The sequence below is a fragment of the Myotis daubentonii genome, chromosome 13, assembly GCF_963259705.1.
Source record: "Myotis daubentonii chromosome 13, mMyoDau2.1, whole genome shotgun sequence".
NCBI lineage: Eukaryota > Metazoa > Chordata > Mammalia > Chiroptera > Vespertilionidae > Myotis > Myotis daubentonii.
This window is the reverse complement of record NC_081852.1, coordinates 1,265,316-1,290,497: the sequence shown is the minus strand read 5'-3', so window position 1 is coordinate 1,290,497 and position 25,182 is coordinate 1,265,316. Positions and strand designations below refer to the sequence as shown.

At 49.1% G+C, this 25,182-nt stretch overlaps 1 protein-coding gene across 1 annotated transcript in view; it reads left to right on the top strand.

Annotated features, from left to right (window-relative positions):
* Positions 1 to 24,066, top strand: part of LOC132214618 (protein Daple-like) — a 49,383-nt gene extending 25,317 nt beyond the window's left edge. Inside the window, 7 exon segments of the mRNA XM_059661957.1 lie at positions 1,625 to 1,770; positions 6,497 to 6,586; positions 8,291 to 8,529; positions 19,689 to 19,883; positions 21,918 to 21,922; positions 22,092 to 22,165; positions 24,030 to 24,066. Of these exon segments, the coding sequence (XP_059517940.1) occupies positions 1,625 to 1,770; positions 6,497 to 6,586; positions 8,291 to 8,529; positions 19,689 to 19,883; positions 21,918 to 21,922; positions 22,092 to 22,165; positions 24,030 to 24,066 (786 nt within the window).
* The last annotated feature ends 1,116 nt before the right edge of the window (positions 24,067 to 25,182 follow it).

Sequence of the window (25,182 nt, the reverse complement as noted above, 5' to 3'; positions counted from 1 at the left end):
GCCTGGGGCTGGAGGGCCTCAGGACCCTGGGTGGGCCTGTTCCCTGGGCTGACGCCGTGGGCTCAGCCAGGTGGGAATGGGTCCTCATTGGCATCTCTGCTCAAAGGGTGTGTGTGAATGTCACTCAGAGGCAGAGAGGAAGCCAGAGGCAGTTGACTGGGACGAACACCATGACTGGCAGGGGTGTGCTACAGAACACCTTTCACCTGATCTTTGCTTTTTGTCGGGGAGGTGCACGGAAGCATCCAAGTACCGTTTCATCTCCATCCTCTCGACTGAGCACTCTGCTCTCTATGTCATCTCATTTAATTCTCACAATGATCTTGTGAGCTGGGGTTCCCATCCTTGTCCCTCTGAAGTAGCGGGTTGGAACCCCGTTTGTCTGAAGCCAAAGCTTGGGACTTTCCTGCTACACCAACCGCGATGATATTCTAGAGCAGGAGCTGGCCAGCCTCAGCCCAAAATTCAGGTCCAGCTTCATGCCTGTTTGTGCACAGACAACTTTCTAGTAGCCATATTCAAAAAGTAAGAGGAATCAGGTGGGATTAATGTAGGGGTCTGTTTTATTTAACCCTTATATCTAAAATATCACATGTAACCCCAAAAGCTTATTAATGAGATTTTTTAAAATAATATGATTTTTTATTGATTTTTTGAGAGAAACATCCATCAGCTGCCTCCTGCATGCCCTCTACTGGGGAGTGGAGCCAGTAACCCAGGCATGTGCCTTGATCAGTGTGGGGCGCAGCTACAGTGTTTGGACAGGTTCAAGCCTTGGACTGATGAAAGGGCACAGTCCTCTCATTGCGACGTGCAAGGCCCAGCTTGGAGGGCAGAGCCTTCCCAGCACAATTATAGCCAACAGCTACAGTGGTAAGCTTGAACCTGTGGTCCGAACACGTGGCCCCACATGCCTGAGTGATAGAGTTCATGTGCATGTAGTTGAGTAGGACTGAAACCCACGAGAATGTTGTCAACATCTTGATCACGCCCTTCCTTTGCCTCGTGGCATCTGCTATAAAATAAAGACACGGCTTGTGGACGCTGGCGCTGTCTCTATGTCAGAGGAGCAGCATCCCACTGAGACCCAGCTTTCATTCTCTTGCTGTCTTTTCTTAATCCTTCACTGACCCCTCTCAGGGTCACTGAACCAGGCTGAGCTGGCCTGGCACATAAGGCAGCCTGGGGCTGAGTATGCCATGGCCGTGCCGGCTCACCACAAATCAGAAATTACACTGGTGATTTCTTAGTGAATGGGACACTCAACCTACTGAGAAACACACACACCGGGCAGCTTATTAATGAGATACTTTACATTATTTTTAATTGTTATTAAGTCCTCAGAACCTATTATATATTTTGCACTTATGGCTCAGCTCAGACTGGCTGCGTTTTCAGTGCTCAGCAGTCACACGTGGCCAGTGGCTGCCTGATTGGACGGTGCAGCGGCAGAAGGCTTGGCCATCCCCATGGCATTGGCCGTATTGGTCATGCCAGCTGACGTAGATCATACCAAAATGACTATCTTTGTGCACGTGGCCTTTTTCTCCTTTTGGATGTCGATTCCCAGCAGTGGAATCACGGGAGTGTGTGGTGTTTGAGACATTGTCCATCTGTGTTTTAGCTGGTCTCCCGCCTCAAGGGCAACTTGGAGGGAGAAAACCGTCACCTGCAGAGCCAAATCCAAAGGCTGAAAGAGCAGAACCAGAGGCTTCTCCAGGAGGACGTGGAGGACAAGGACCAGCACCAGGAGGAGCAGCAGCAGTACGTGTGAGGGGTGTGGGCTGACGGACGCCCGTCAACAGAGGGGCCGTGGCTTCCAGCTCCACGACTAGACCGCACCATTCTGGGCAGCAGAGAACCCCTGGGTGCATTGGTGTCCCAGGCAAGGGGACGGACCATCCTACCAGCACATCCTTCTCTCGTTTTCCCGGGAATGGTTCTAGATTTCTGCACATAGGGGTGGTTGGCTTTGTTGGCTTTTCAGAGACACTGCCCCCTGCCAGACACTTCTTAATCTTCTTTTGGGATCAAGTTCACGTTGAAAAATACAACAGTGATGAAGAGAGGCTCCTAGGGAAGGACTTCAGATCACAGGCTGAGTCCTTTCTGCGTCGGTTTTTCCCTTAATGGGCTGCAGAGTGGGTTGTTGGTGCGCAGTGGCTGTCCTCCCTCTGCGGACATTGTGTTTGACAACAGGCCTGGCCCTGCAAAGTGCACAGAACCAGTTACCTGGTCTCCATGAACCAGTAGGAGTGATGGGATGTGAGCAGAGCTATGTGCACACAGACGTTGAGGAGCACCATGGAGGTAGAAGGAAGCATAGTGGTAGGAGTTGGGGTTCTGCTGCTGACATGGATGGGAAGAAGGCTGGCCAGTGTGTGTGTGGGGGGGATAGGGGCAAGAAGGTGGGGCAAGAAGGAAGGCTGGGGGAGGCAGTGCTCAGCTGTGGAAGGCTTCCATGCCTGGCTAATGAGTCGGATTCACTGGGAATTGGGTGATTAAGGGATGCTGGTGTACAGGGCCTAGGAAGCTGCCAGAAATGAGGGCAGGAGGAAGAGCCTTGGTGCTGGAAACCTTGTGGTTTGGAAGTCAAGTCATCTGAGATGCATCTTGTGGGTCCAGGGTGGTCTTCACCCCTCGGGGCTGTGCTGCTGGGACTGTCCTTCCTTGCGATCGGGAATGGCTGGCCAGTGTGGGACAGAGGGACATGGCCACAGTGACCACTGGGGCACTGTCCCAGCTCCCCGGGGTGACGATTCTGCTCACTGTTCTCCCGGATTCGTCTGCTCATCTACAGGGGGCTCAACACCTACCAAGGATGGTTGACATGGAAAACCTCACTGTACTTTTGGGGTAGAAGTGAGAGTTTGTACCCTGAAGTGGGCTCTCTATAACGCAGCAGCTAAAAATTACCAGCAGAGCTTGGGCAGGTGCAAACTAGAAGAGTAGGGACCTGGTATCCTGGGGGATGATCTGATGATGGTTTTGCATTAGAAAGTGTCTGTAGGAGGTCAGAGAGTGGGCAGGCTTCCTGAGCCTGCTCCAAGGGGAGTCTTCCCCAGCCCTGAGATAGCTGGGCCATGAGTTTGTGGGGCTAAGGGACAGCTGTGGGAACACAATAACACAGACTAGAAGAGCAGAGTCCGAAATGAGGGCGCTGGGAGCAGAGCAGGTCTGTGGCCAGGGACCCAGTGGTTTGCAAGCGATCACTTCTCGCGGGTGCTCACTTTGCGGTGAACTCGCGGGAAAGCCCTTGGATTAGGGGGCCTGGGCACCTTCTTGACTGAAGGAGCCTGAGCAGCTGCCTGGATGCCGAGGACTCATTTTCAAGCAGGGAAAGCTGGGGTCTGAGATGTCAAGGCCACATGGGTGAGGAGAGGCAGGAACTGGACAGGCGCCGGCGGCCCAGTGGGGGGCGCTGTATAGCGAGCACTGCGTGCATGGCTCCTGGACCAGTGATGGCGTACCTTTAGAGCTCGGCGTGTCAGCATTTTGAAAAACCCTAACTTTACTCTGGTGCTGTGTCACATGTAGAAATTTTTTTTAATTAAATCTTTATTGTTCAGATTATTACATTTGTTCCTCTTTTTCCCCCCCATAACTCCCCTCCTCCCAGTTCCTGCCCCACCCTCCGCCCTCACTCCCCACCCACTGTCCTCATCCATAGGTGCACGATTTTTGTCCAGTCTCTTCCCGCATCTCCCACACCACTTTCCCCCCCAAGGATAGTCAGTCCATTCCCTTTCTATGTCCCTGATTCTATTATAATCACCAGTTCATTCTGTTCATCAGATTATTTATTCACTTGATTCTTAGATTCACTTGTTGATAGATGCATATTTGTTGTTCATAATTTGTATCTTTACCTTTTTCTTCCTCTTCCTCTTCTTAAAGGATACCTTTCAGCATTTCATATAATCCTGGTTTGGTGGTGATGAACTCCTTTAGCTTTTCCTTATCTGTGAAGCTCTTTATCTGACCTTCAATTCTGAATGATAGCTTTGCTGGATAAAGTAATCTTGGTTGTAGGTTCTTGGTATTCATCACTTTGAATATTTCTTGCCACTCCCTTCTGGCCTGCAAAGTTTCTGTTGAGAAATCAGCTGACAGTCGTATGGGTATTCCCTTGTAGGTAACTGAGTTTCTTTCTCTTGCTGTTTTTAAGATTCTCTCTTTATCTTTTGCTCTTGGCATTTTAATTATGATGTGTCTTGGTGTGGTCTCTTTGGATTCCTTTTGTTTGGGGTTCTCCGCGCTTCTTGGACCTGTAAGTCTATTTCTTTCACCAGGTAGGGGAAGTTTTCTGTCATTATTTCTTCAAATAGGTTTTCAATATCTTGCTCTCTCTAATCTTCTGGAACCCCTATAATTCTGATGTTGGTACGCTTGAAGCTGTCCCAGAGGCTCCTTACACTATCCTCGCATTTTTGGATTCTTTTTTCATTTTGCTTTTCCGGTTGGGTGTTTTTTGCTTCCTCTCATTTCAAATCATTGACTTGATTCTTGCGCTCCTCTGGTCTGCTGTCGGGAGTCTGTATAATATTCGTTATTTCAGTCCGTGTATGCTTAATTTCTAGTTGATTCCCCAATATAACATCGAGGGTCTCCTTAGTTTTCTTGTAGATCTCATTAAGTTTATCGGCGGCTTCTAAACAGTTCTTGAGAGACCTTAAAAGTGTGGTTCTGAACTCTATATCTTCCATTGACAATTTTGTCCTGTTTCTTTGTCTCCGCATTTTGTTATGCTTCCTTGGTGCACCCCCTAGTGGTCTTTGTTCGCAGTCTTATAGTTAAACCTTGATTGTTGTAGCTAATACCAGGGAGAGTTTGACCTCCAGGCCAAGTGGCTATGAGAATCAGCTGTGTCAGCAGTGAGAGAACTTCTGTCCTCTAGGGAGGTGCTAATCTAGCCTTTGCCTGAGGCTATCCGGCAAATGCCTCTGTGCAGGGCTTGGGCAGGGCGGGTCGCACAGGATCAACAGGGTGGGCCGGAGAGAGCAATTATGGGGGCTCTCAGTCCTGTCCCCAGGGGCTCTGCCTCTCTGAGTCCCAGCACCTGCTGCAAAGCTGGGAGAGAAAGCTGCACTCGCTCTGACTGAAGCCAGACAGTCCCGCTTCTCCCGTTTGAGTCTGGGTCCCTAAAGACTCGCCTGTATCTGGAGCTCAGAGTCTGCGACTCCCTCCCGATTGAAAACAACAACCGCGCCCTCCACCACCAGCGGGCTCCACGCACTCCGCACCTCAGAATTTGACTTCAGCACTGCGCCTCCTCTGAGTGTCCGTATGCGTTTCTCTTTCCTCCTAGTTGTAGGACTTCCACTCAGCCAGCGTTCCTGTGGTTCTGGGTGATGTCGGTTCCGTCTTTTAGTTTCACTTTTGAAGTAGTTGTTCAAAGCAGCAAACTCCGGCATTAACCTATGCCGCCATCTTGGTTCTCCCACATGTAGAAATTTTTTGATATTTACAACCATAGTAAAACAAAGACTTATATTCTTGATATTTATTTCATATATTTGAATGCCATTTAACAAAGAAAAATCAACCAAAAAATGAGTTCGCGTGTCACCTCTGACACGCGTGTCATAGGTTCGCCATCACTGTCCTAGACAGACAACAGGAAAGCATGCCATGCCCTCTGCTTCAGGAAGGCCAGGCTCCCTCTCCCAGGAGCAGGGGTGCCCTCTGGCAGCCCAGGGTTTAAGAGGTGTCTCTCTGGTCCTTTCTGTGTTTTTAAAAATGTGAACTGACTTCCCACGTTTAGGAATTAAGAGATTGTGCTTCAGAGCTGGGGCTTCTGGATCCTTCGGGAAAAGCAGTCAGAAGCTCCACCACATGGAGAGCGGCGCTTCGTTTGCAGGCCCCGCGTTAGGTCCCAGGTGGCACCAAGCGCTCAGCCTCGCCATAGCCCCCACTCCACCCTCAGGTCCTCCCAGGCCGCTTTGCTCCTGATCTTCTCTGTCTGGCTCCCAAAAGGCTTTGAGTTTGCTTCACTAGAAGTGTTAGCAGAAGCCCAACATTGGAGTGGGCCCAGGTCGGAGGTCTGACTTTGCTAAACTGACCTTTTTAATCTGATGTGCGTCTAAGTCACCGAGGGCAGACGCCTCTCCACACTAAAGGTATCGTTGGGCTGCACCCGCAGGAGCTAGCCTAGCCCTGGGTCTGACCCGAGTGCCCAACGTCCTGAGCTGACATGGCAGGAACCCTCGGGGTTTCCTAGCTTGAGTGTCAGATGGTTCGGGGTCTCTCTCCTGAGGTGATGTCCAGCCTGACCCTAGGTGTTCAGCTGTCTCCTCGACGTGTTAGGCTCCTGGACCCACGTCACATGCTTCCATCCCCGTATTCCCAACTCAGGGGTCATGGTGGTCATGAGCACCGTGATGTCTGAGTCCCAGAAACACACTGGCTCCTTCTGGGCCAGGTCCCAGGCAGGGTGATGCGTCAATTTATGTGTTTTATTTTAAAAAACAGACTGTTTTTCTCTCTCCTCTGTTAGAGACAAATTCAATGCCTTACAGAGACAAAATGAAAAACTGGAAGAAAAAAGCATGGCTCAGCACAAGTTCCATGATCCAGCGCCAAAGAAGTGAGTTGATTTAAGCGTCAGTAGCTTACACCCAGGACAGAAAGCTTGCTTTTTCACGAGTGGGGGAAGCTGTAGCACCTAGAGCAGCGGCCAGTTTGTTGGGCCCGTACCTTCCGCTGTATGGCAGGTCCCTGTGTGCAGGTCCATCCCAGCATGGAAAGAATTTAGAGTTTCTTTCAGTCCCGCCCTCAGTTCTCAGGGTTATCCTATGAGGGATGGTGAATGCTGCTGGCCAGGAGCCTGTTTAAGGGCAGAGTCTGTGCTTTTAGAGCCACTAAAGCAGGCATATCAGCTTTTGTCTCAAGATTGCCGGACCTAGAAAATCATGCTTCTGTTTTGGGAAGGAAGCTTGGGGCGGATACCTGGACCAGCACCCCTGTCTTCAAGCACAGGAACCTTTTGTTCTGCCCTCCATTCCTCTGGGTTCATTGGACCCCCCCAGGGCAGGTTCACAAACACATTCCCTTCCCCGGAGAGCAGCAGCCCGGTGGTGGGCCGATTTGACCCCCAAGACTGCCAGCCTCCATCCAGCAGGGCTTCCCCCTGGGCCCGGGCCTGAGCCCAGAAGCAGGGCCTTCCCATTGTCCTGTCCCAGCCCAGGCTTGAGGTCAAATCACCATGAGTCCCGCATGGCCTCTCTGTAGAAATCACAAAATTTCAGAACCTCCGCCTGACCCTTCTGTCGACAGGGAAATTGAGGCACCGATGAGGAAATTGAGTGGCTTGTGTAAGCACAGTGCTGTTTCATGGCAGAGCCAGGACCAGAACCCAGCTGTGGTCCTTGTTACATTAGAATGCTTCATTTCCTGTTAGCTGCAGTGAATTACCTTTTACATTCACTATTTTCATTTATTTAGTTATTTTTCCTATCCTCACCCGAGGATATATTTCCCATTGAGATTTAGAGAGAGTAGGGGTGGGAGGAAGGGAAAGGGGAAATGAGAGAGGGAGACAGGGTAGGAGGGAGGGAGGGAGAGAGAGAGAGAGAGAGATAGAGAGAGAGAAGGAGAGAGAGAGAGACATCTATGTGAGAGAGACACATCAATTGGTGTCCATCTTCATACACCTTGACCGGGGCCGGGGATCAAACCTGCAACCCAGGTATGTGCCCTTGTTGGGGGATCAAACCCACCACCCATCAGTGCTCAGGCCGACGCTCAACCACCAGGCAACACCACCCAGGGCTCACTGTTTTTAATTCAAACGGCCCACTCTCCTACCCTCTTCCCCTCACCCAGATTCCTCAATGACGAGAATGGGCAGAGAATGCCAGCCAATTTCATGTATTATTACACCTAGCAGAAAATGAGGAGGTCCCTGACTCTTTCTGAAAATGGCGTTTTGGTGGAATTTTGCCAACCAGCATGATTAGGTCAGCACGGCACCACTTCCTGCCCTTGGCACAGTAATCAAGAGCTGAGAGCTGGGTGTGAAGTTCTGTTTTCCCGAGGGGCTAGTGTGGGTTCCTGCCATTTGAAGGCCTCCACCACCCCTGGGTCTGTGCAGATTAACTGCACATTGTGTGCCACCTCCTGAGCCCAGGGGGGATGAGCATGGCAATGGAAACGAGCACCCTCATTCTGAACCAGATTAAGCGCCACCTTCTCAGGCTGGTGATGGAAATCCCAGCTCGAGTAGGGCACCCAGACACCTGCTAGAGGGGCAGTGAGGCTTGGTTGTGTCCTAAAAACCTACTTCTTACAGGAAAAAGCACTGGATTGGAGCCAAAGTCTTAGTCAAACTCATCAAACTAAAGAAAGGGGGATCCAGAGAACGACCAAAGTCAACCCCACAGAGGCCTCCCTGGCCGCTGGGGTCCTCAGACCAGGCCTCGCCCAGTACTTCTCAGCCTCTTCAATCGCAGCTGGAACCCCTCGAGGCCACCCCATGCTGCTCAAAGGTGACAGAAGAGCAAGACACCTGCAGGGGGCCCAGGGGAAAAGGTAGGAAGGGCTTACCTGGCTGCAGGCGGGAAGTGAAGGGGGGAGGATCTCAGGTCTCCCTCAGGGATGGGAGAACCAAGGAGACTGCGTGCTAGGTGTGTACATGCGTGCATGTGTGTGTGTGTGTGTGTGTGTGTGTGTGTGTGTGTGTGTAGGAGCCTGAAGGGGGCATGCTACACACACCACATCTGTCTCCTTTGGTATGTGAACACCCAAGTAGGAAATATAAACCCCTGTCAGTGTGGCTGCATGTTCTCCCAGAACAATTCAGGTCCTTCAGCATGAGGAGCCTCACAAATCATGGACACTGTGGTAGGGACTCGAATATCCAGAACTGATCTCCACACAGTTCCTGCAGAGATAGCTCCACAGCGGATGTTTCCTCCAGGCCACTTCTGTAGGGAGATCCCCGGTGCATTTAACACGTGATGGACAGCTGCAAGGTCTTCAGCGAGGCCTCCTGTGGCTCTGATCTTCCTGTCACTGTGACAAGCGGGTCCAGTTTTCTTCTCTGACTTGATCTGTCCTTGAGTCCTGCCACCACGGTGTGCACTGCACCTCATCATTCAGGGTTGTCATGTGGAATTTCCAGAGCTTTTGAAGTGGATTCCTACTTGCATGTGCTGTATGTATTTCATCGAATCTAAGAGGCTGTCAGACAAGGGTGCTCACATAAGAAGAAGATAAATGGGTTGTGGCAGTGACGATTTTGTCACAGTTGCCACCTGGTCGACAGTGACTGTGAGACAGGCTCGAAGCTGCATCCTGATTTCAGAGATGTTAAGGTTTGGGAGAGGGGGAAAGTGCATCTTACTTGCCTTAAACATGGCTTAGTTTTCAATTTACTTTTAAATATCATGTTCTACATGACTTACCTATAAACCTGCCAAACGTGCACCCTGAGCATTTAAATTTTATGAAGGACACCAGGACTTCCTGAAGACCAACCCAGGCCTGAGACTCATGCCCTTTCAGGGACAGCTGTGACAGCACCAGGGCCCCTGACAAGCCGCCTCTTGAGTGTGACCTGTGCACACGCCTTTCTGGGTGACATTCACCACTTCGGGACCTGGTGTGTCCCTCGAAACTCAAAAAACACAATGTGTACATGCATCCATACTAGTGTTTGGGGACTAATGCTTGCATTCCAAGTCTTTACAGGAGGTGAATTAGGTAAAATCCTCACATGCAGGGAAATGATAACAAACTTATTAACATTTATCTAGAGGTATCTGTTGCCTCTGGTTTTCATACAGGATACATAATTTTTTTCACACTCACACCTCCCCTTGTGTTATTGTCTAAGTTGAGTTAATTAATGATAATCAGCCGAATTGACTTAGCAACCCTTTCAGAGAAAAGATGCTTGACTGCCCAGGCTGGTTTTTCTCAGTGGTTAGAGCATCATCTCTCATATCACAGAGTCCAGGGTTCGATTCTGTTCAAGGGCAAGTACCTGGGTTTCAAGCTCAATGCCTGGCCCGGTCAAGGTGTGTGGGTGGCACCCAATCAATGTGTCTCTCTCACAAAGATGTTTTTCTCTCCGACTCTGTGCCTCCCTTCCACTCTCTGAAAAAAATATCCTCAGGTGAGGATTAACAAAACAAAAAAATAGGAGAAGTAAGATGGCTGTTGACAGGACTGCAGGCTTCTAGATAGTGTGAGAGTGAGAGAACGAAAGGAGAGTGCATGGAGTATCAGTATTTGTGAGTGAGGGACAGCTATACTCCAAGGGACTGTTGGGACTGGCGGACTGGCCGCCCATGATTGGGCAGACTCTACAGCAGCTGAAATCTCTTCTGGAGTGGCCAGCTCTGCTGTAGAGACCAAGCCATCTTGTAGGGGAGATGGCTGTGATTAGAGACGGACTGTGATCAGAACCCCAGTCTTACCTTCAACTGGGGAGATCTCGGATGCTTCCTGGGACTTTAAAACCAAGACTTCCAGGGACCAGTTATCTCAGCTGCGAATCTAGGAATGCCAGAACTCCAACCTCCCCGACCACGGGCACCTGGCAGGTTTTCTCTGAGGGAGACAAATGTGCGAACTCACGGACAAGCCCTGTGCCTTGTCACAGAGCAGAAGGAACAGCTGAATCAAAGAGCACTCACCTGGAACTGGCAAAGTAAACACAGCTGGCATTGCCTGAAGAAAGTCAGTGCAGGAGACAGAGAGCTACATAACCAGAAGCACTGAGAGGAGAGATCATGGGGAGACAAAGAAACAGCCCGCATACAAAAGAAAGGCGGACTAACCAGAAAAGGAAGGAAATGAAATGAAGGCAAGCAGTATGACAGAGAAAGAATTCAGAGAAGTGGTCATAAGGTCACTTAAAAGGATGGAAGACACATTCAACAATATGTGTAGGAACCAAGAAGAAATGAAGAAGAAGCAAGAAGAAATGAAAAAATGACATCGCTGCAATAAAGAACTCAATAGAAAGCATCAACAGTACACTAGAAGAAGCGGAGGACCACATCAGTGTGCTAGAAGACAAGATAGGAAAAATACCCAAGCAGAGCAGCATCTATACAAGAAACTTAAAAAACAGGATGAGAGCCTAAGGGAACTTTGGGACAACACAAAAAGAAACAACATTCGCGTAATAGGGGTGCCAGGAGAAGAGGAAACTGAACAAGGAATAGAAAATCTGTTTGAAGAAATAATGACAGAAAACTTCCCTGATATCAGTAAGAAAAAGCTCACACAGTCCCAAACAAGATGAACCCCAAAAGATTGATAACAAGACACATTATAATTAAATTGGCAAACACCAACTACAAAGTAAGAATCTTAAAGGCTGCCAGAGAGAGACAGAAAGTTACCTACAAAGGATCTGCCATCAGACTATTGACTAATTTCCCAACAGAAACACATCGGCCAGAAGGGAATGGAATGAAATATACAAAGTCATGCAAAGAAAGGGTCTGAATCCAAGAATACTGTATCCAGCAAGGCTATCAATTAAAATTGAGGGTGAAATCAGGATCTTTACAGACAAAAAAAGGACTAAGGGTGTTTATTACCCCCAAACCAACAATGCAAGAAATGCTAAAGGGTGTGCTATAAAAAGAAGAAATAGGAAGGGAAGAAGGAACACAGGCATAAAGAATAAAAATGGTGACAAACAAGTACCTTTAAATGTAAATGGATCAAATGCCCCAATCAAAAGACATAGAGTAGCTGAGTGGATAAGAAAACATGACCCATATATCTCCTGTCTACAGGAAACTCATCTTAGAACAAAGAACTCACACAGACTGATGGTGAAAGGTTGGAAAAGGTTTTTTCAGACGAATGGAAATGAAAAAAAAAAAAGCTGGGGTAGCAATACTTATATCAGACAAATTAGATCTCAAAGTGAAGGCCATAACAAGAGATAAGGAAGGCCACTTCATAATACTAAAGGGAGCAATTCAACAAGAAGATATAACTCTCGTAATCATAGAGGCTCTCAATAGAGGAGCACCCAAATACATAACAAAACTTCTGGAGGATATCAAGGGAGAGATTGACAGGAATACAGTCATAGTAGGGGACTTTAGTACCCCACTAACACCACTGGACAAATCCCCTAAACAAAAAGTCAGCAAAGAATCAGCAATCCTAAATGACTCACTAGATCAGATGGAATTGACATCTTCAGAACATTATACCCCAAAGCCACAGAATATACATTCTTCTCAAGTGCACATGGGTCATTTTCAAAGGTAGACCACATATTGGGGCACAGGTAAAGTTTTTTTTCAAATTCAAGAAGATAGAATTCATATCAAGCATCTTCTCAGATCACAATGGCAAAAAAGTAGAAATCAACTCAAAAAAAACATTAAAAAATCAAAACCTGGAGGCTAAATAGAATGCTTTTTAGTAATGATTGGGTTACCAAAGAGATCAAAGAAGAAGTAAAAAGCATCATGGCAACAAATGACAATGAAAACACAACATCCAAAATCTATAGGACACAGTGAAAGCAGTCTTGAGGGGGACGTTCATAGCTTTGCAGGCCTATCTCAAAAAAACAAGAAAAAATGGTAATAAATTATCTAACCCTACAACTCAAAGAATTAGATGGAGAGCAACAAGAAAATCCCAGTGTAAGCAGAAAGAAGCTAATAATAAAGATCAGCATGGAGATAAGTGACATAGAGACCAAAAAAACAATAATAAAGTTCAACAAAACCAAAAGCTAGTTCTTTGAAAGGATAAACAAGATTGATGAACCTCTAGCCGGGCTCACCAAGAAGATAAGAGAGAGAGCCCAAATAAAATTAGAAATGAAAGAAATGAGGTAACAACCAATCCCACAGAAATACAAATGATTATGAAAAAGTACTTTGAACAACTCTATTCCAACAAAGTGGACTACCTAGACGAAATAGACATATTCTTTGAAAAATACAAGCTCCCAAAACTCAATCAAGAAGAATCAAAAAACCTGAATAGGCCAATGACTCCTGAATAAATTGAAGCAGTGAGCAAAAATCTTCCAGCAAACAAAAGCCCTGGTCAAGATGGCTTTACAGGGGTGTTCTACCAAGCATTCAAAGAACTTCAACCTGTCTTCCACAGACTATTTCAAAAAATTCAAGAGGAAGGCACACTTCCAAGCTCTTCCTATGAAGCAAGCATTACCCTAATTCCAAAACCTGATAAAGACACCACAAAAAAGAGAACTACAGGCCAATATCCTTGATGAACATAGATGCAAAAATCCTCAACAAAATTCTAGCAAATCGAATTGAGCATTACATTATAAAGATCATACACCATGACGAAGTTGGATTTATTCCGAGGATGCAAGGATGGTACAATATCCACAAATAAATAAATGTGATACATCACATAAACAAACTGAGAGACAAAAATCACATAATCATATCAATCAATGCAGAAAAAGCATTTGCCAAAATCCAACACCCTTTCTTGATAAAAGCTCTCAGCAAAGTGGGAATAAAGGGACCATACCTCAACATAATAAAAGCCTTAAATGACAAACCTGCAGCCAACATCAAACTCAATGGGCAAAAACTAAACTCATTTCCCCTACAAATGGGAAGAAGACAGGGATGCCCACTCTCACCACTCCTGTTTGAAATAGTACTGGAAGTGCTAGCCATAGTGATCAGACAAGAAAAGGAAATAAAAGGCATCCAATTGGAAAAGAAGAAGTAAAACTGTCCTTATTAGCAGATGACATGTTACTATATATAAAAAACCCCAAAGACTCCATTAAAAAACTACTGGACCTAATAAGTGAAGTTGATAAAGTAGCAGGATATAAAGTTAACACCCAGAAATCTATGGCCTTTTTATACACTAATAATGAACTCACAGAAAGAGAAGCGAAAAAAAAAAAACAATCCCATTTACCATTTCACCAAAAAAAAAAAAATTAAGATACTTAGGAATAAACTTAACTGAGGACATAAAAGACCTGTACTCAGAAAACAACACAACATTGAAAAAAAGAGATAGAGGAAGATATGAACAAATGGAAGAATATACCATGTTCATGGATTGGTAGAATCAACATCATTAAAATGCCCCTACTACCCAAAGCAATCTATAAATTCAATGCAATCACCATTAAAATACCAATGGCACACTTAAGAGATCTAGAACAAACTCTCCAAAAATTCATCTGGAATAAAAAAAGACCCCAAATAGCTGCAGCGATCTTGAGAGAGAACAATGTAGGAGGGATCACAATACCAGATAGCAAGCTATACTACAAATCCACTGTTCTCAAAACTGCCTGGTACTGGCACCAGAACAAACATAAAGACCAGTGGAACAGAACAGAGAACCCAGAAATCAACACAAGCCAGCATGCTCAATTAATGTTTGACAAAGGAGGCAAGAGCATACAATGGAGACAAGAGAATCCCTTCAATAAATGGTGTTAGGAAAACTGGACAGATACTTGCAAAAAAATGAAAATAGACCACCAACTTCCACCATACACAAAAGTAAACTCAAAATGGATAAAGGACTTTAAGATAGGAAACCATAAAAATCTTAGAAGAAGCAATAGGCAGCAAAATAGCAGACATTTGTGGTAGCAATATCTTTACCGATACAGCACCTAGGGCAATAGAAACTAAAGAGAAAATAAACAAATGGGACTACATCAAAATAAAAAGCTTCTGCATAGCAAACACACACACACACACACACACACACACACACACACACACAAAACTATCAATAGAACAACATGAAAGCCCACTGCATGGGAGAAAGTATTTGCCAATGTTATCACCGATAATGGTTTAATCTCCAACATCTACAGGGAACTCATACAGCTTAACAAAAGGAAGATAAACAATCCAATAAAAAGTGGACAAAGTACCTGAATAGACACTTTTCAGAAGGGGACATTCAGAAACCAAGAGACATATGAAAACATGCTCCAAGTCACTAATCATCAGAGAGATGCAAATTCAAACGACAATGAGGTATCATCTCACACCTGTCAGAATGGCTATCATCAACAGTTCAACAAAGGACAAATGCTGGCGAGGATGTGGAGAAAAAGGAACACTCGTGCACTGCTGGTGGGAATGCAGACTGGTGCAGCCACTGTGGATAACAGTATGGAGTTTCCTCAAAACGTTAAAAAGGGAACTCCCATTTGACCCAGTGATCCCACTTCTAGGAATATATCCCAAGAAACCAAAACCACCAACCAGAAAGGATACATGTACCCCTGTGTTCATAGCAGCACAATTTACCATAGCTAAGATTTAGAAACAGCCTAAATTCCCATCAGCAGATGAATGGATTAGAAAACTGTGGTACATCTGCACAATGGAATACTATGCTGCTGTAAAAAAAAAAAAAGAGGAGTTCTTACCATTTGCAACAGTGTGGATGGACCTGGAGAGCATTATGCTAAGTGAAATAAGCCAGTCAATGAAAGAAAAATACCACATGATCTCACTCATTTATGGATAATAAAGAGCATTATAAACTGGTGAACAAAAATAGATACAGAGGCAGAGCAGCATGGAACAGACTGTCAAACTACAGCAGGAAGGCTGGGGAGGGTTGGTGGGGGAGGTAAGGGATCAACGGAAGGACTTGTATGCATGCATATAAGCATAAACAATGGACTCAAGAAACTGGGGGGTAAGGTAGGCCAGGGGAAGGTCAATGGGGAAAAAAGGAAACATGTAGTACTCTTTGTAATACTTTAAGCCAGTGGTCGGCAAACTGCGGATCTGCGGGCCGCAGCTCACGAGCCACATGTTGCTCTTTGGCCCCTTGGGTGTGGCTCTTCCACAAAATACCGGCTCTTTCACAAAATAACCGACTTCTGTGCATGGGCCACAAAGTCTCAATTGCACTGTATGTGCATGCCCGCACGTGGTGTTTTGTGGAGGAGGCACACTCGGGGGCTGGAGGGGAAGGGCAGGGAGCTGCATGTGGCTCGAGAGCCTCGGTTTGCCGACCATGGCTTTAAGCAATAAAATAAATTTTTTTTAAAAAAAAAGATAAAGAAACAACTGTTTGGATCCATGAATGAGCAGGTCAGTGGTAGATATTAGTAACGGCAGCCATGTAATGGGGGCTCTTTCTGGGCTCAGCACCCTTTAGCTAGTTTCACACTTTACATCTCTCCTTTAGTTCCAACTGCCATGTGAGGCAGGTACGATTCCTATCCCCTTTCCAGGGCTGGGAAAGTGAGGCTTGACAAGGTTAAGCACTTGCCCAGAGAATAAGGGGTGGTGCTGGCATCTGAACCTGTGCCTGACAGATTACAGAGCCTGAACTCTTAAACACTGTGAGCACTGCCTGCAGTTGAGGCTGCTTTGGTCCCTGAAGGTGCTGACCAAGCCTGGGGCACCAGCATTGCATAGTGCAGTGATGGTGAAACCATGACACGCGAACTCATTTTTTTGGTTGATTTTTCTGTGTTAAATGGCATTTAAATATATAAAATAAATATCAAAAATATAAGTCTTTGTTTTACTATGGTTGCAAATATCAAAAAAATTTCTATATGTGACACGGCACCAGAGTTAAGTTAGGGTTTTTCAAAATGCTGACAGGCAGAGCCCAAAAGGTTCACCATCACTGGTAGTGGGTTCCTTCTCCTGTGGTGTGAGCTGTGGCCACCAGGTGGTGCTGTGGAGAGAGAAATAACGGTGGACCTGCTATGAACTTGAATCCTAAGTCAGAAATCAGATAAGTCAGTTACGCTCATGTACATGACATGTTCAGGAAGTTAGGCCAATTGTCTGCTCTGATGAGACTCCATAATTTAAAGGTCATGAAGTGTAGGTTTGCAGTAGAAGATGCATAGGGATCTAAATGGGAATAATTCTTGACGTTGACAGTATTTTGGTCTGAAAAAGATGAATTTCAAACTCATCCTTCCATAAGAGGCTGTTTGAGATGCACAAGGACTATTAGTGAGCAGTTCAGGTGGCCTGTCCCATTGCAGCAGCCAGAAGCACACCAGGAAGTGTCCCAAGGTGTTCGAAAAGGAACAGGAATTAGTTGTGTGAGAGCCAAGTTGCCAGGGATCTTGTCACTAGGGTGGAGGACTAAGAAAAACTGGGTCCTAAACCAATAAACATTCTTATTTAATAATTTAACACGTTGAAATTGAAAAATAGTCTAAGGCATTGGCTCCTAGAGCAATATAGAATCCTCCTCACGTGCTAGGTAAAGTCTGGGCACAAGGATGCCACTAAATTAATTAAGTGGGGTCAGAGCGTAATGGTTCATCGAGTCCTGATTCTGATTGTGCTGTGGGTATTGTTTCCAACTCTCCTGGGCAGGACAGGACTCTGATTTCCCAAGAACATTTAGCTAACGCAGTCATTTGTTATTCATTTCATTTATTTGCTGTTTTGTTTTGTTTTTCCTTCCTCTCTTGGGTTATCGGGGGATCACAATTTAGCAACTCGGCACATAAAGAGTCGCTTTTGCAGAAGTGGAAGTGAGGACAAGGCCAAGTCTTCATCAGCCCGGCCGGCTTTCTGTAAACGCCTGAGGTTCTGGACCTCCTCTGACATCAAACCTGCTTCTCACTAGCCCCTCCATTTCTCAGACAGTGGGGATTTCAAATCCATCAGTGTCTTCACAATGTACCTGCCTTCATGTCTGAAATTCAAAAAACAAACAGAAAAACAGTAGCTAAAGGCCAGATGACCCATAGTGGACCCCTCCTCCTGACCCAAATTCCAAGCCAAGCTTAAAGTAGCCAACCTGGATTCTGACTTTAAAGGAGACCAGTTGTCTCAGACTCTGGACCTGACTCCAGCGCAGCGCAGTGTTAGGGGAGGTTTGGGGTATCCATGGCCAGGGTGTCTGTGCTAAGTGAGGCCCCGGGCCCAGTGCCGCCCCCTCTCTCGCACCTGCAGGCTTGTAGACCATGCCCCTGTGCAGCGCAGAACTCATCAGCGGTCGCTATGCTTCCGAAACTGCGCACCTCCTGTCAAGTGAGATTTTTCAGACTCATTTTTGGGCCGCTAACTTTAAATCTGCTGCCCTTGTCTCCACCTTCTGAGTCAGAGCACAGAATCTTGGCTTTTGCAGAGCAGTCCATTTTTAGATGTGTTCTGTGTTTTGAAGAATTTACTGCTCCACTCAGCATCTCAAATAATCGGATCGATGTTGCTCAGCCGGGGTTCAGCCCAAAGCGACGTTTTAGGACTGTGCTGAGGTCCTCTGACGTCTTGGATGCTACTGTGAGGGCAGCAGTGGACAAACAGGACATCAGCTCAAAGTCACCGTCAGCTGGAGCGCTGGTCCACAGAAGCCTTTAGCTACTGCATTGTTTTCTGTCTTCAGCCATCCTCATACCATCTCCATGATTTTGCAAAGTCTATTTCACCTGAGTGATACTTACATACTTCCCCTTGAATCGACTTGCAGTTTCCACTTTATTTTAAAAGATTGTTATCCGTACCGTAAATGGAAAACCACTATCATATAAACACAAGGTCACCGTAAAAGTAAACGGGTGATTCTCACACTGCTCCTGTCAGTTGATGTGGCACTGACTTTGTCACATGCATCCCTCTGATTCCTGGGCTGCCGTGTGCTGGTCCCCTGCCTGCCTGCCCAGCATGCTGTTGGAAACGCGCGCTCTCTGCCCTGGCTGCTGTCTGGAGCATCCGCCTCCCGGCTACTGCTCACTCTGACTTCACGCAGTGGACGCCTGTCAGATTCATCCCACCAGACTTGAATCTTGCTTCTCATCAAGGTTATCTTTCAGAATCCAAATCTCCCCTTGGTTTCAATTGCAAGGCTTGGGTGCTTAAAACTTCCCCGTGAGTCCAGACACTGGGTGGCTGAAGGGCAAGGGCAGCAGGTCCTCGGAGAGTGGAGAGCCCAGAATCCCCACAGTGGGCGTGGCTCCGGGACCATAGCCCTCTGGCTGCCTGGAGCAGGACACTGTGCAAAACAGCCTTGTCCTGATGCTCTGAGGAACTCCAACCACATTCGTTTTTCATTTGTATTTGGAGAGCCATCCCCTTTCCTACTACGAGGTAGTCCAAGGTCTTTTAGGTTTGTTTTTGCTCCCAATGTTGCTGTTTTCATTGGGGTTTTATTTAACTTGGACAAGAGTATATGTTCACAGTAGAAAACTCAGAGATTGCAAAACATACAAGGTAAAACTCATTCTTGCAGTCAGTCACCATAGAGATGAAAACTTCTTAAACAGATGACTATTAGGGTGGCAGTGAACTTCTTTCTCAAATCAGAAGGGAAGCCCGTTTGCAGGGTGCACATCCCGGACCTTGAGGGCCTGGCCCCAGGTCGGGAGTGGTCCTGAGCAGCCACAGGCCAGGTCTACTCACTAGTGATCAGGGATTGAGGGACACGGCAGGGGGCCAGTAGTGAATGTGTTGGACTTTTACCAACATTGTTTTGAGCTTCCTGAGCTCACCCTTTATTTCCTCCCGGCTGCTGGGGATTCACACTGTGAGCCATGGTTAGAGCCAGGGCCGGCATCCTGGGGCCTCCAACTCAGGCTGCCGCCAGGGCCCCCCCTTAGACCACAGACCGTGAGGCACACAGCCCCATTTTTGTCCCTGGGCTCCCTGGCCCTGCTGCCTCTGCTTTTAGGCCTCAGGTGATCACCCCAACTTGGCATGGGATTTTGCAGCCTCATTTCTCACTGTCCTTCTCTGCCCCAGGCCCTGGGGACCCAATACCAAAGGGAGTGGCCCCACACAGAGGCAGCCTTGACCGCACTCGAGGAGATGCCTCCGCTGACCCAGCCACCAAGCCCCGGCCATCAGAGCTGGGCTCCGGGCCCTGTTCATCCTCAGCCATCACTACAGCTCCTTCCAGCTCCACCTCCACCTCCCGGCACCCAGGCCGCACCCACGGTGAGTCACGGGTCGCTCCAGAACCAAGAGGGATGAGCATCTCGGCCTGAGGTCCTTCCCAAAGACCCCGGCTCACAGGGGCAGGAGGCGCCTCCCAGACTGAGAGGTGATCAGCAGGTGGGTGACGCTGTGGACAGGTTTGGCATCCCACAGACACAGGTTCAGAACTCAGCTCCGCCTACAGCTGTGCGATTTTGGGAGGGTAACTCAGCCATCTGGACGGCTGGGCCTGAGCCCTGGGACCCACACCACTGCTCAGAAATTGGTAGCAACAAGTGGCTCCTGAACGGAGGTGAACCAGAGTTTGGGCTAACTTCAGGCAACATTGGAGGTTTATTCTCCGGGAGGAGACTTGACAGGGTCCCTGCCCTGGAGGCCAGTCCATGGCGAGGAGGGCAGGTGTCCTAGACTGAAAAACAAGGGGATTCAGGGAGGATTGACAGGTTGGATGCCTCCCAGATGCCAGTAGCCTTGCGTGCTCGCACCTTACATGGGAAATTATGGTCCTCTTCAAGGCATCTGATTAGCGGGAGACTCTCCCAGCAGGGTAGTCGGGTCATATGTTCCAGGGGGAGCCCATGAGAGGTCAGGGTTCCCGGACACCTGAGGAGCGTCTGCAACACCAGAGACAAACCAATGTGAGAGCAACAGGGTCAGCAGGCATTGGGCAGAGACAAAAGCTTTAAAATGCTCATCATGACAGCAGAGTAAACCACTTTGCACGGTGCAACCAGGGCAGGATGCTATGAAAAGGAGCATCTGGGGATGAGCACTGGGAAATTTAAAATGTGCAACAGATGGGAGAAATACAGCTTAAAACTTAAAAAGACATTCTGCTTATGACCTAGAGATGACAGCATCTGAGGACAGCAGAAGAGCTGGAAATGACCGCCCCGGAGGTGTTAGAAACTGACAAGAAGAGAAGGGGTTATGATTTTTCATCATCTTACCTCCCACTGGACCCTGGGAGCTATGACAAGCATAACTGTAATTTGACAAGCCCAGCAAAGACAGACAGGGCCCCGGCTCTCAACGCTGCCTGGCTCAGCTTCAGGACCTGGCCCCTGGTTTACAAATCAGGAGCACCCCTGGGAGAAGGTGAGGTGAGTGAGCACAGGGCAGGAGGCAGTCCCTCTGTGCTCCTGGCCAGACACCGAAATGGCAGCCAGTGACTGTTGGGTGTCAGGGTGCTGTGCCCTGTGCAGCTGGGACGGGCTCGCTCTGTGTTCCTTGTGGCCACTCAGCAGTCGGCCCAGTCTCCCAGGCTCTGCAGAGCGGAAGCCCTGCCTGGGCTCCAGCAGGAGCCGGGAGCACCCCCTCCCCTGGGCCTGCCAGCAGGCTGTGTGGCTCTAGGCCCGGCCCTCCAGGCGAACCCTCTGGCTGCCTCAGCCTGGATCCCCCCTGAGCCAGAGCCCAGGCCTGTTCAGATGCCTGCGGAGCCTGCCCCAGGGCCCCCCATACTGCACGCCCAGCACTGCCCACGGCGATTCCTGGCAGCCCAGTGCTCACGCTCAGGGGGACCTAGAACTGTCCGCAAAATGGAGACCCTGGTGTCCCTTTGGAGGGGACCCAGGGCTGCTGTCAGAGAGCAGCTGGCAGGCCTGAGGCACAGGGCATCCTAGTCCTTCTCAGGGAAGAGCAGTGACTGGTGGCCCATGGATTCCTGACGTTGCTGGTGAGGAGCTGCTGGTGCAGGCTCATTCTCTAGGGAACCCGCCTCCTCCCTCAGGTGGTGGTTCTTTCCTTTACCTTCCTCCAACACCCCCCCCCCAGCCCCCCGCCGGAGAGCCCAGGCCCCTGGGAGGGGATTGCTCTCAGGGCCCTGCTTTGGGTGCAGCTGGCCCTGGAGGTGGAGGTGCTCCCAGGATACTAAGTATCAGCTGCCTTTGCTGCATGGCCCTTAGGCCAGGACACTTCTGTCCTTTGGAGTCCCAGTCATTGCGCAGGCGGAAGAGTGATTTAAAGTTAAGTCAGAGAGAGTCCTGAGTGTGAGGCTGTCCCAGCAGGAGAAATGGGGAGATATAGGACATGCAGGGCACGTACTCCCTAAGGGCAGGGTCCACCCATCCCTCCCTCCTCCAGGAGCTGGACACGACCACGACTCAGGGCTGGGCCAGAGTCAGAGGTGGCCGTCTGGCAAAAGGCCCAGGTTTCCCGAGGATGTTCCAGGTCCGCTGACTCACCAGCATTATGTTCTCCACGGGCTAGAATTCAGATGACAGCCCCTGTGAACGGTCCCTGGAGATCCAGTTCCCCACCACAGGCAGCACGGGGAGTGGGCGGTGCGTGGTGCCCTTCAGCCTGTGTTCTCAGACCTGTTTCCATCAGCAGTGCTTTTCCTTCAAGCTAAGGCCTGTGTGCAAGTCCCACACACAAAGGAGGTGAAAGTGGAGGTGTTATGCTGAAGCGGGAATAGGGACCCGCAGTTCCTCAACACCCCTTCCCTGTCTCCCCGAGGGGCCTAAGCATGCAGCTCCTGCTTCCATCCCTCCGTGATGGGGAGTCACTCTTCTGGAGGCTTGGACTGCCCTTTCCTGAAGGAAGGCCTAGTGGCCCAGGCAGAGAGCACTGATTGCAGGAAGGTCTCACTTTCCTCACCTGGATTGGAGTTGCCCAGAGCAGCTCCCAGTGGTAAATTTCATCTTAGAAACTGGTGGAAACTCTTGCCATCTCATGGAGGCAGAAGGGAATCAGGGAATGAGACCAGCCTTCTCGACCATTAACAGTCGCTTCGGGTCTTTATAATTTCCAAAGAACAAAATCCTAGGAGGGTGGGGAGCTAACTTTTTAATTAAAGCAAAAACTGAGAGCGTTTACATTGGCTTCGGCTTCTGAAGTATCAACAATAAGTGCAGGAGGAGCACTATCTCCCACCCTCCCATTGCCTAGAAAGCTCCATGGTGCTGGCATGGGCTCCTGCAACTTATGGGCAGAGACAGGCTCTGTGGGGGGCAGTGTGACACTGTGGAGCCCACCCTCTTCACACTGGGTGGAGGGTAACACGACAGGAGGAGTTGGCCACTGTTCTTGGAAGTGTCACCGAGGGGCCAGATTTATGCTGAATCCGCTGAGGAAAGGGATTGTCTTCCTAAGTGTTCTGATTCCTCGAGCTTCTCTCATCAAGAGAAAGAGGCAAAGGGGTGGGCAGAGCAGGGCTGGAATGGACGGAGGCTTTGGGAGCCGCTGATCTGTATCACAGTTGCCTTTCAATGACACATCCTTTTCCAAGAGGAAGGTGGGTTTTTTGTTCAAGTTTTTCCTTCTGAAAGAGGGGGCTCATTCTGCTTCTGTGCTCTTCACCGAAACCAAGTACTTGTTGACTCACCCCCAAACCCCGCTGCTAAGAGGCTTTTTCTGGTGCCTGCTATTTGGAGAGCATGCCAGGGCTGGGGACCTGGGAGCCCTGTGCCCCAGTGAGTCCAGAGCAGACTGCTTGGTGGGGCAGGAAGCAGATCCGCTCCTAGTGTGTCCCTGGTTATCAGTGCAGTTCAGCTCAACACCAGCTGTGTGCAGGGATGACGAGCACACAGTCCCTGTCCCCAGCTGTGACTGTGCAGTAGGACCAGTCTGATGATACTGGGGGCGGGGGTGGGGGGGGGAGGGGCTGCGCCGTGGGACTGCGTGTGCTGGAGGCGTGGACCAGGAGGGGAGGTCTGCAGGCCTGGAAGGGACCACCTGCCCTGACCGGGAGGTGCCGCCCTCCCTGCAGCAGGTGCTCCCCCTGTGATCCTAGGGAGGCAGGGAGGGCTGCCCTAGGCACGCTCAGGCGGGCACACACCGCAGACAGGAGGGCAGCTGCCCCACACTTGTCACAGGGGAGGTCCGATTCTTTTCCCTTCGCGGCAGATGTCAATTTGAAACAAAAAAGAGAAGGAGCTGAAGGACAGCAAACAGCCATGGAAAGCCAGCACGTTCTTTCCTCCTGAGACCCCAGCACCCGCCCCTCGGACCACCGAGGGGAAGCGGGCCCTGGAGCAGGCACAGGCTACATTGTGCACACGTGGCGCACACACTCTGCCCTGTGCTGGCTCCCGCCCTCACCAGGTGCCACTGTCCTGGTCTAGGCAGGGTGTTTCCATGTGTTCTAGAAAGCTCCATGTGTAGTGATGGTGGGCTCCACACCCCTCCAACCCTTCGCTTTCCCAGAGCCGCCCTGTTTGGCCTGTACCGGAGTTCTGCGTGAAATTTCCTTTGTTAACAAAATTGTTTGAGCCCAGCCCCAGACCTCACAGACACAGAAACACAGGCTGTCATCCCGTACAGCTCATGCCCACTGTGCACGGGGCCAGGCACTCAGGGGAGGCAGGACCCCTCCTGGGGCGTCTCCAGAATCCGAGCTGTGCTCCTGGGGGTGCTCCCCTGAGCTGTGACAGAATCGCTCTGTTATGTCCTTGTTGTCAGACTGGAGGGCTTAGTGTGGGCTAGACTGGGTCATCGGCCCTTTCAGTTAAGAATTGTCCTTTCCGAGAGATTCAACAAGATGGCGGCGACATAGGCAGACGGGTCCCAGGTCGTCTCCTGGAGCAAATGGAGTGAGCAGCTGAAACTAATATCACCCACGCCAAATTGGCGAAACTACTCAGCTGGTGAGACGGTTTGCAGCCGGGAAGGGCAGAGCTCCCCTGGAAAGGTAAAAAACCAGGGATCTGGGCAGGAAGATTTGCCAGACCTCTGAGCCCAGAGGGTTAGAGGGAGACCGCGTGGCAGATAGCAACGTCCCTTGGGACAGGCACAGCCCCTGACTGGGGAAAGGAGATCCGCAGGATTCCTGGCGCCGCCGGGGGATTTGAGAGCTGGGTTCTGTGATCACGGAGGACTGAGCCTACAGGGGAGCAATCTGAAGAGCTGACCAGAGCATGCAGTGCCAGTAATAGAAGAGCTTGTAGAAAGTCAGCCTTCCCTGTTTCCGCGGCTGGCGTTTACTTGTTTATTTTCACTGAATCCTGTTCGTAAGACATTCCGGATACAGACACTCACCTGTGCTGAAGAGAGGGAGAAGGTGCAGACGAGTGCAATCTGGGGAGAGACTGAGGAGAGAGGGGGGGCCGGGAGAGGTGGCAGCGGATTGAGTCCTGAGACAGCCCTGGGCCCAGGATCAGGGCCGCCATCCTTTCCAGAGGGTGGGACTCCCCTACCTAGCCCCCAGGCAAGGAGCACAACCACACCCAGATTCCACCCTGAACGAGATCAAGGATTAAAATAATCTGATCAGTCCCTGGGAGTTAACAGGGTCTGGCCTATAGAGGGATTTTCAATCCCAGCAACAACACAGAGTGGTGCCTGGTACGTGGTGCCTTGT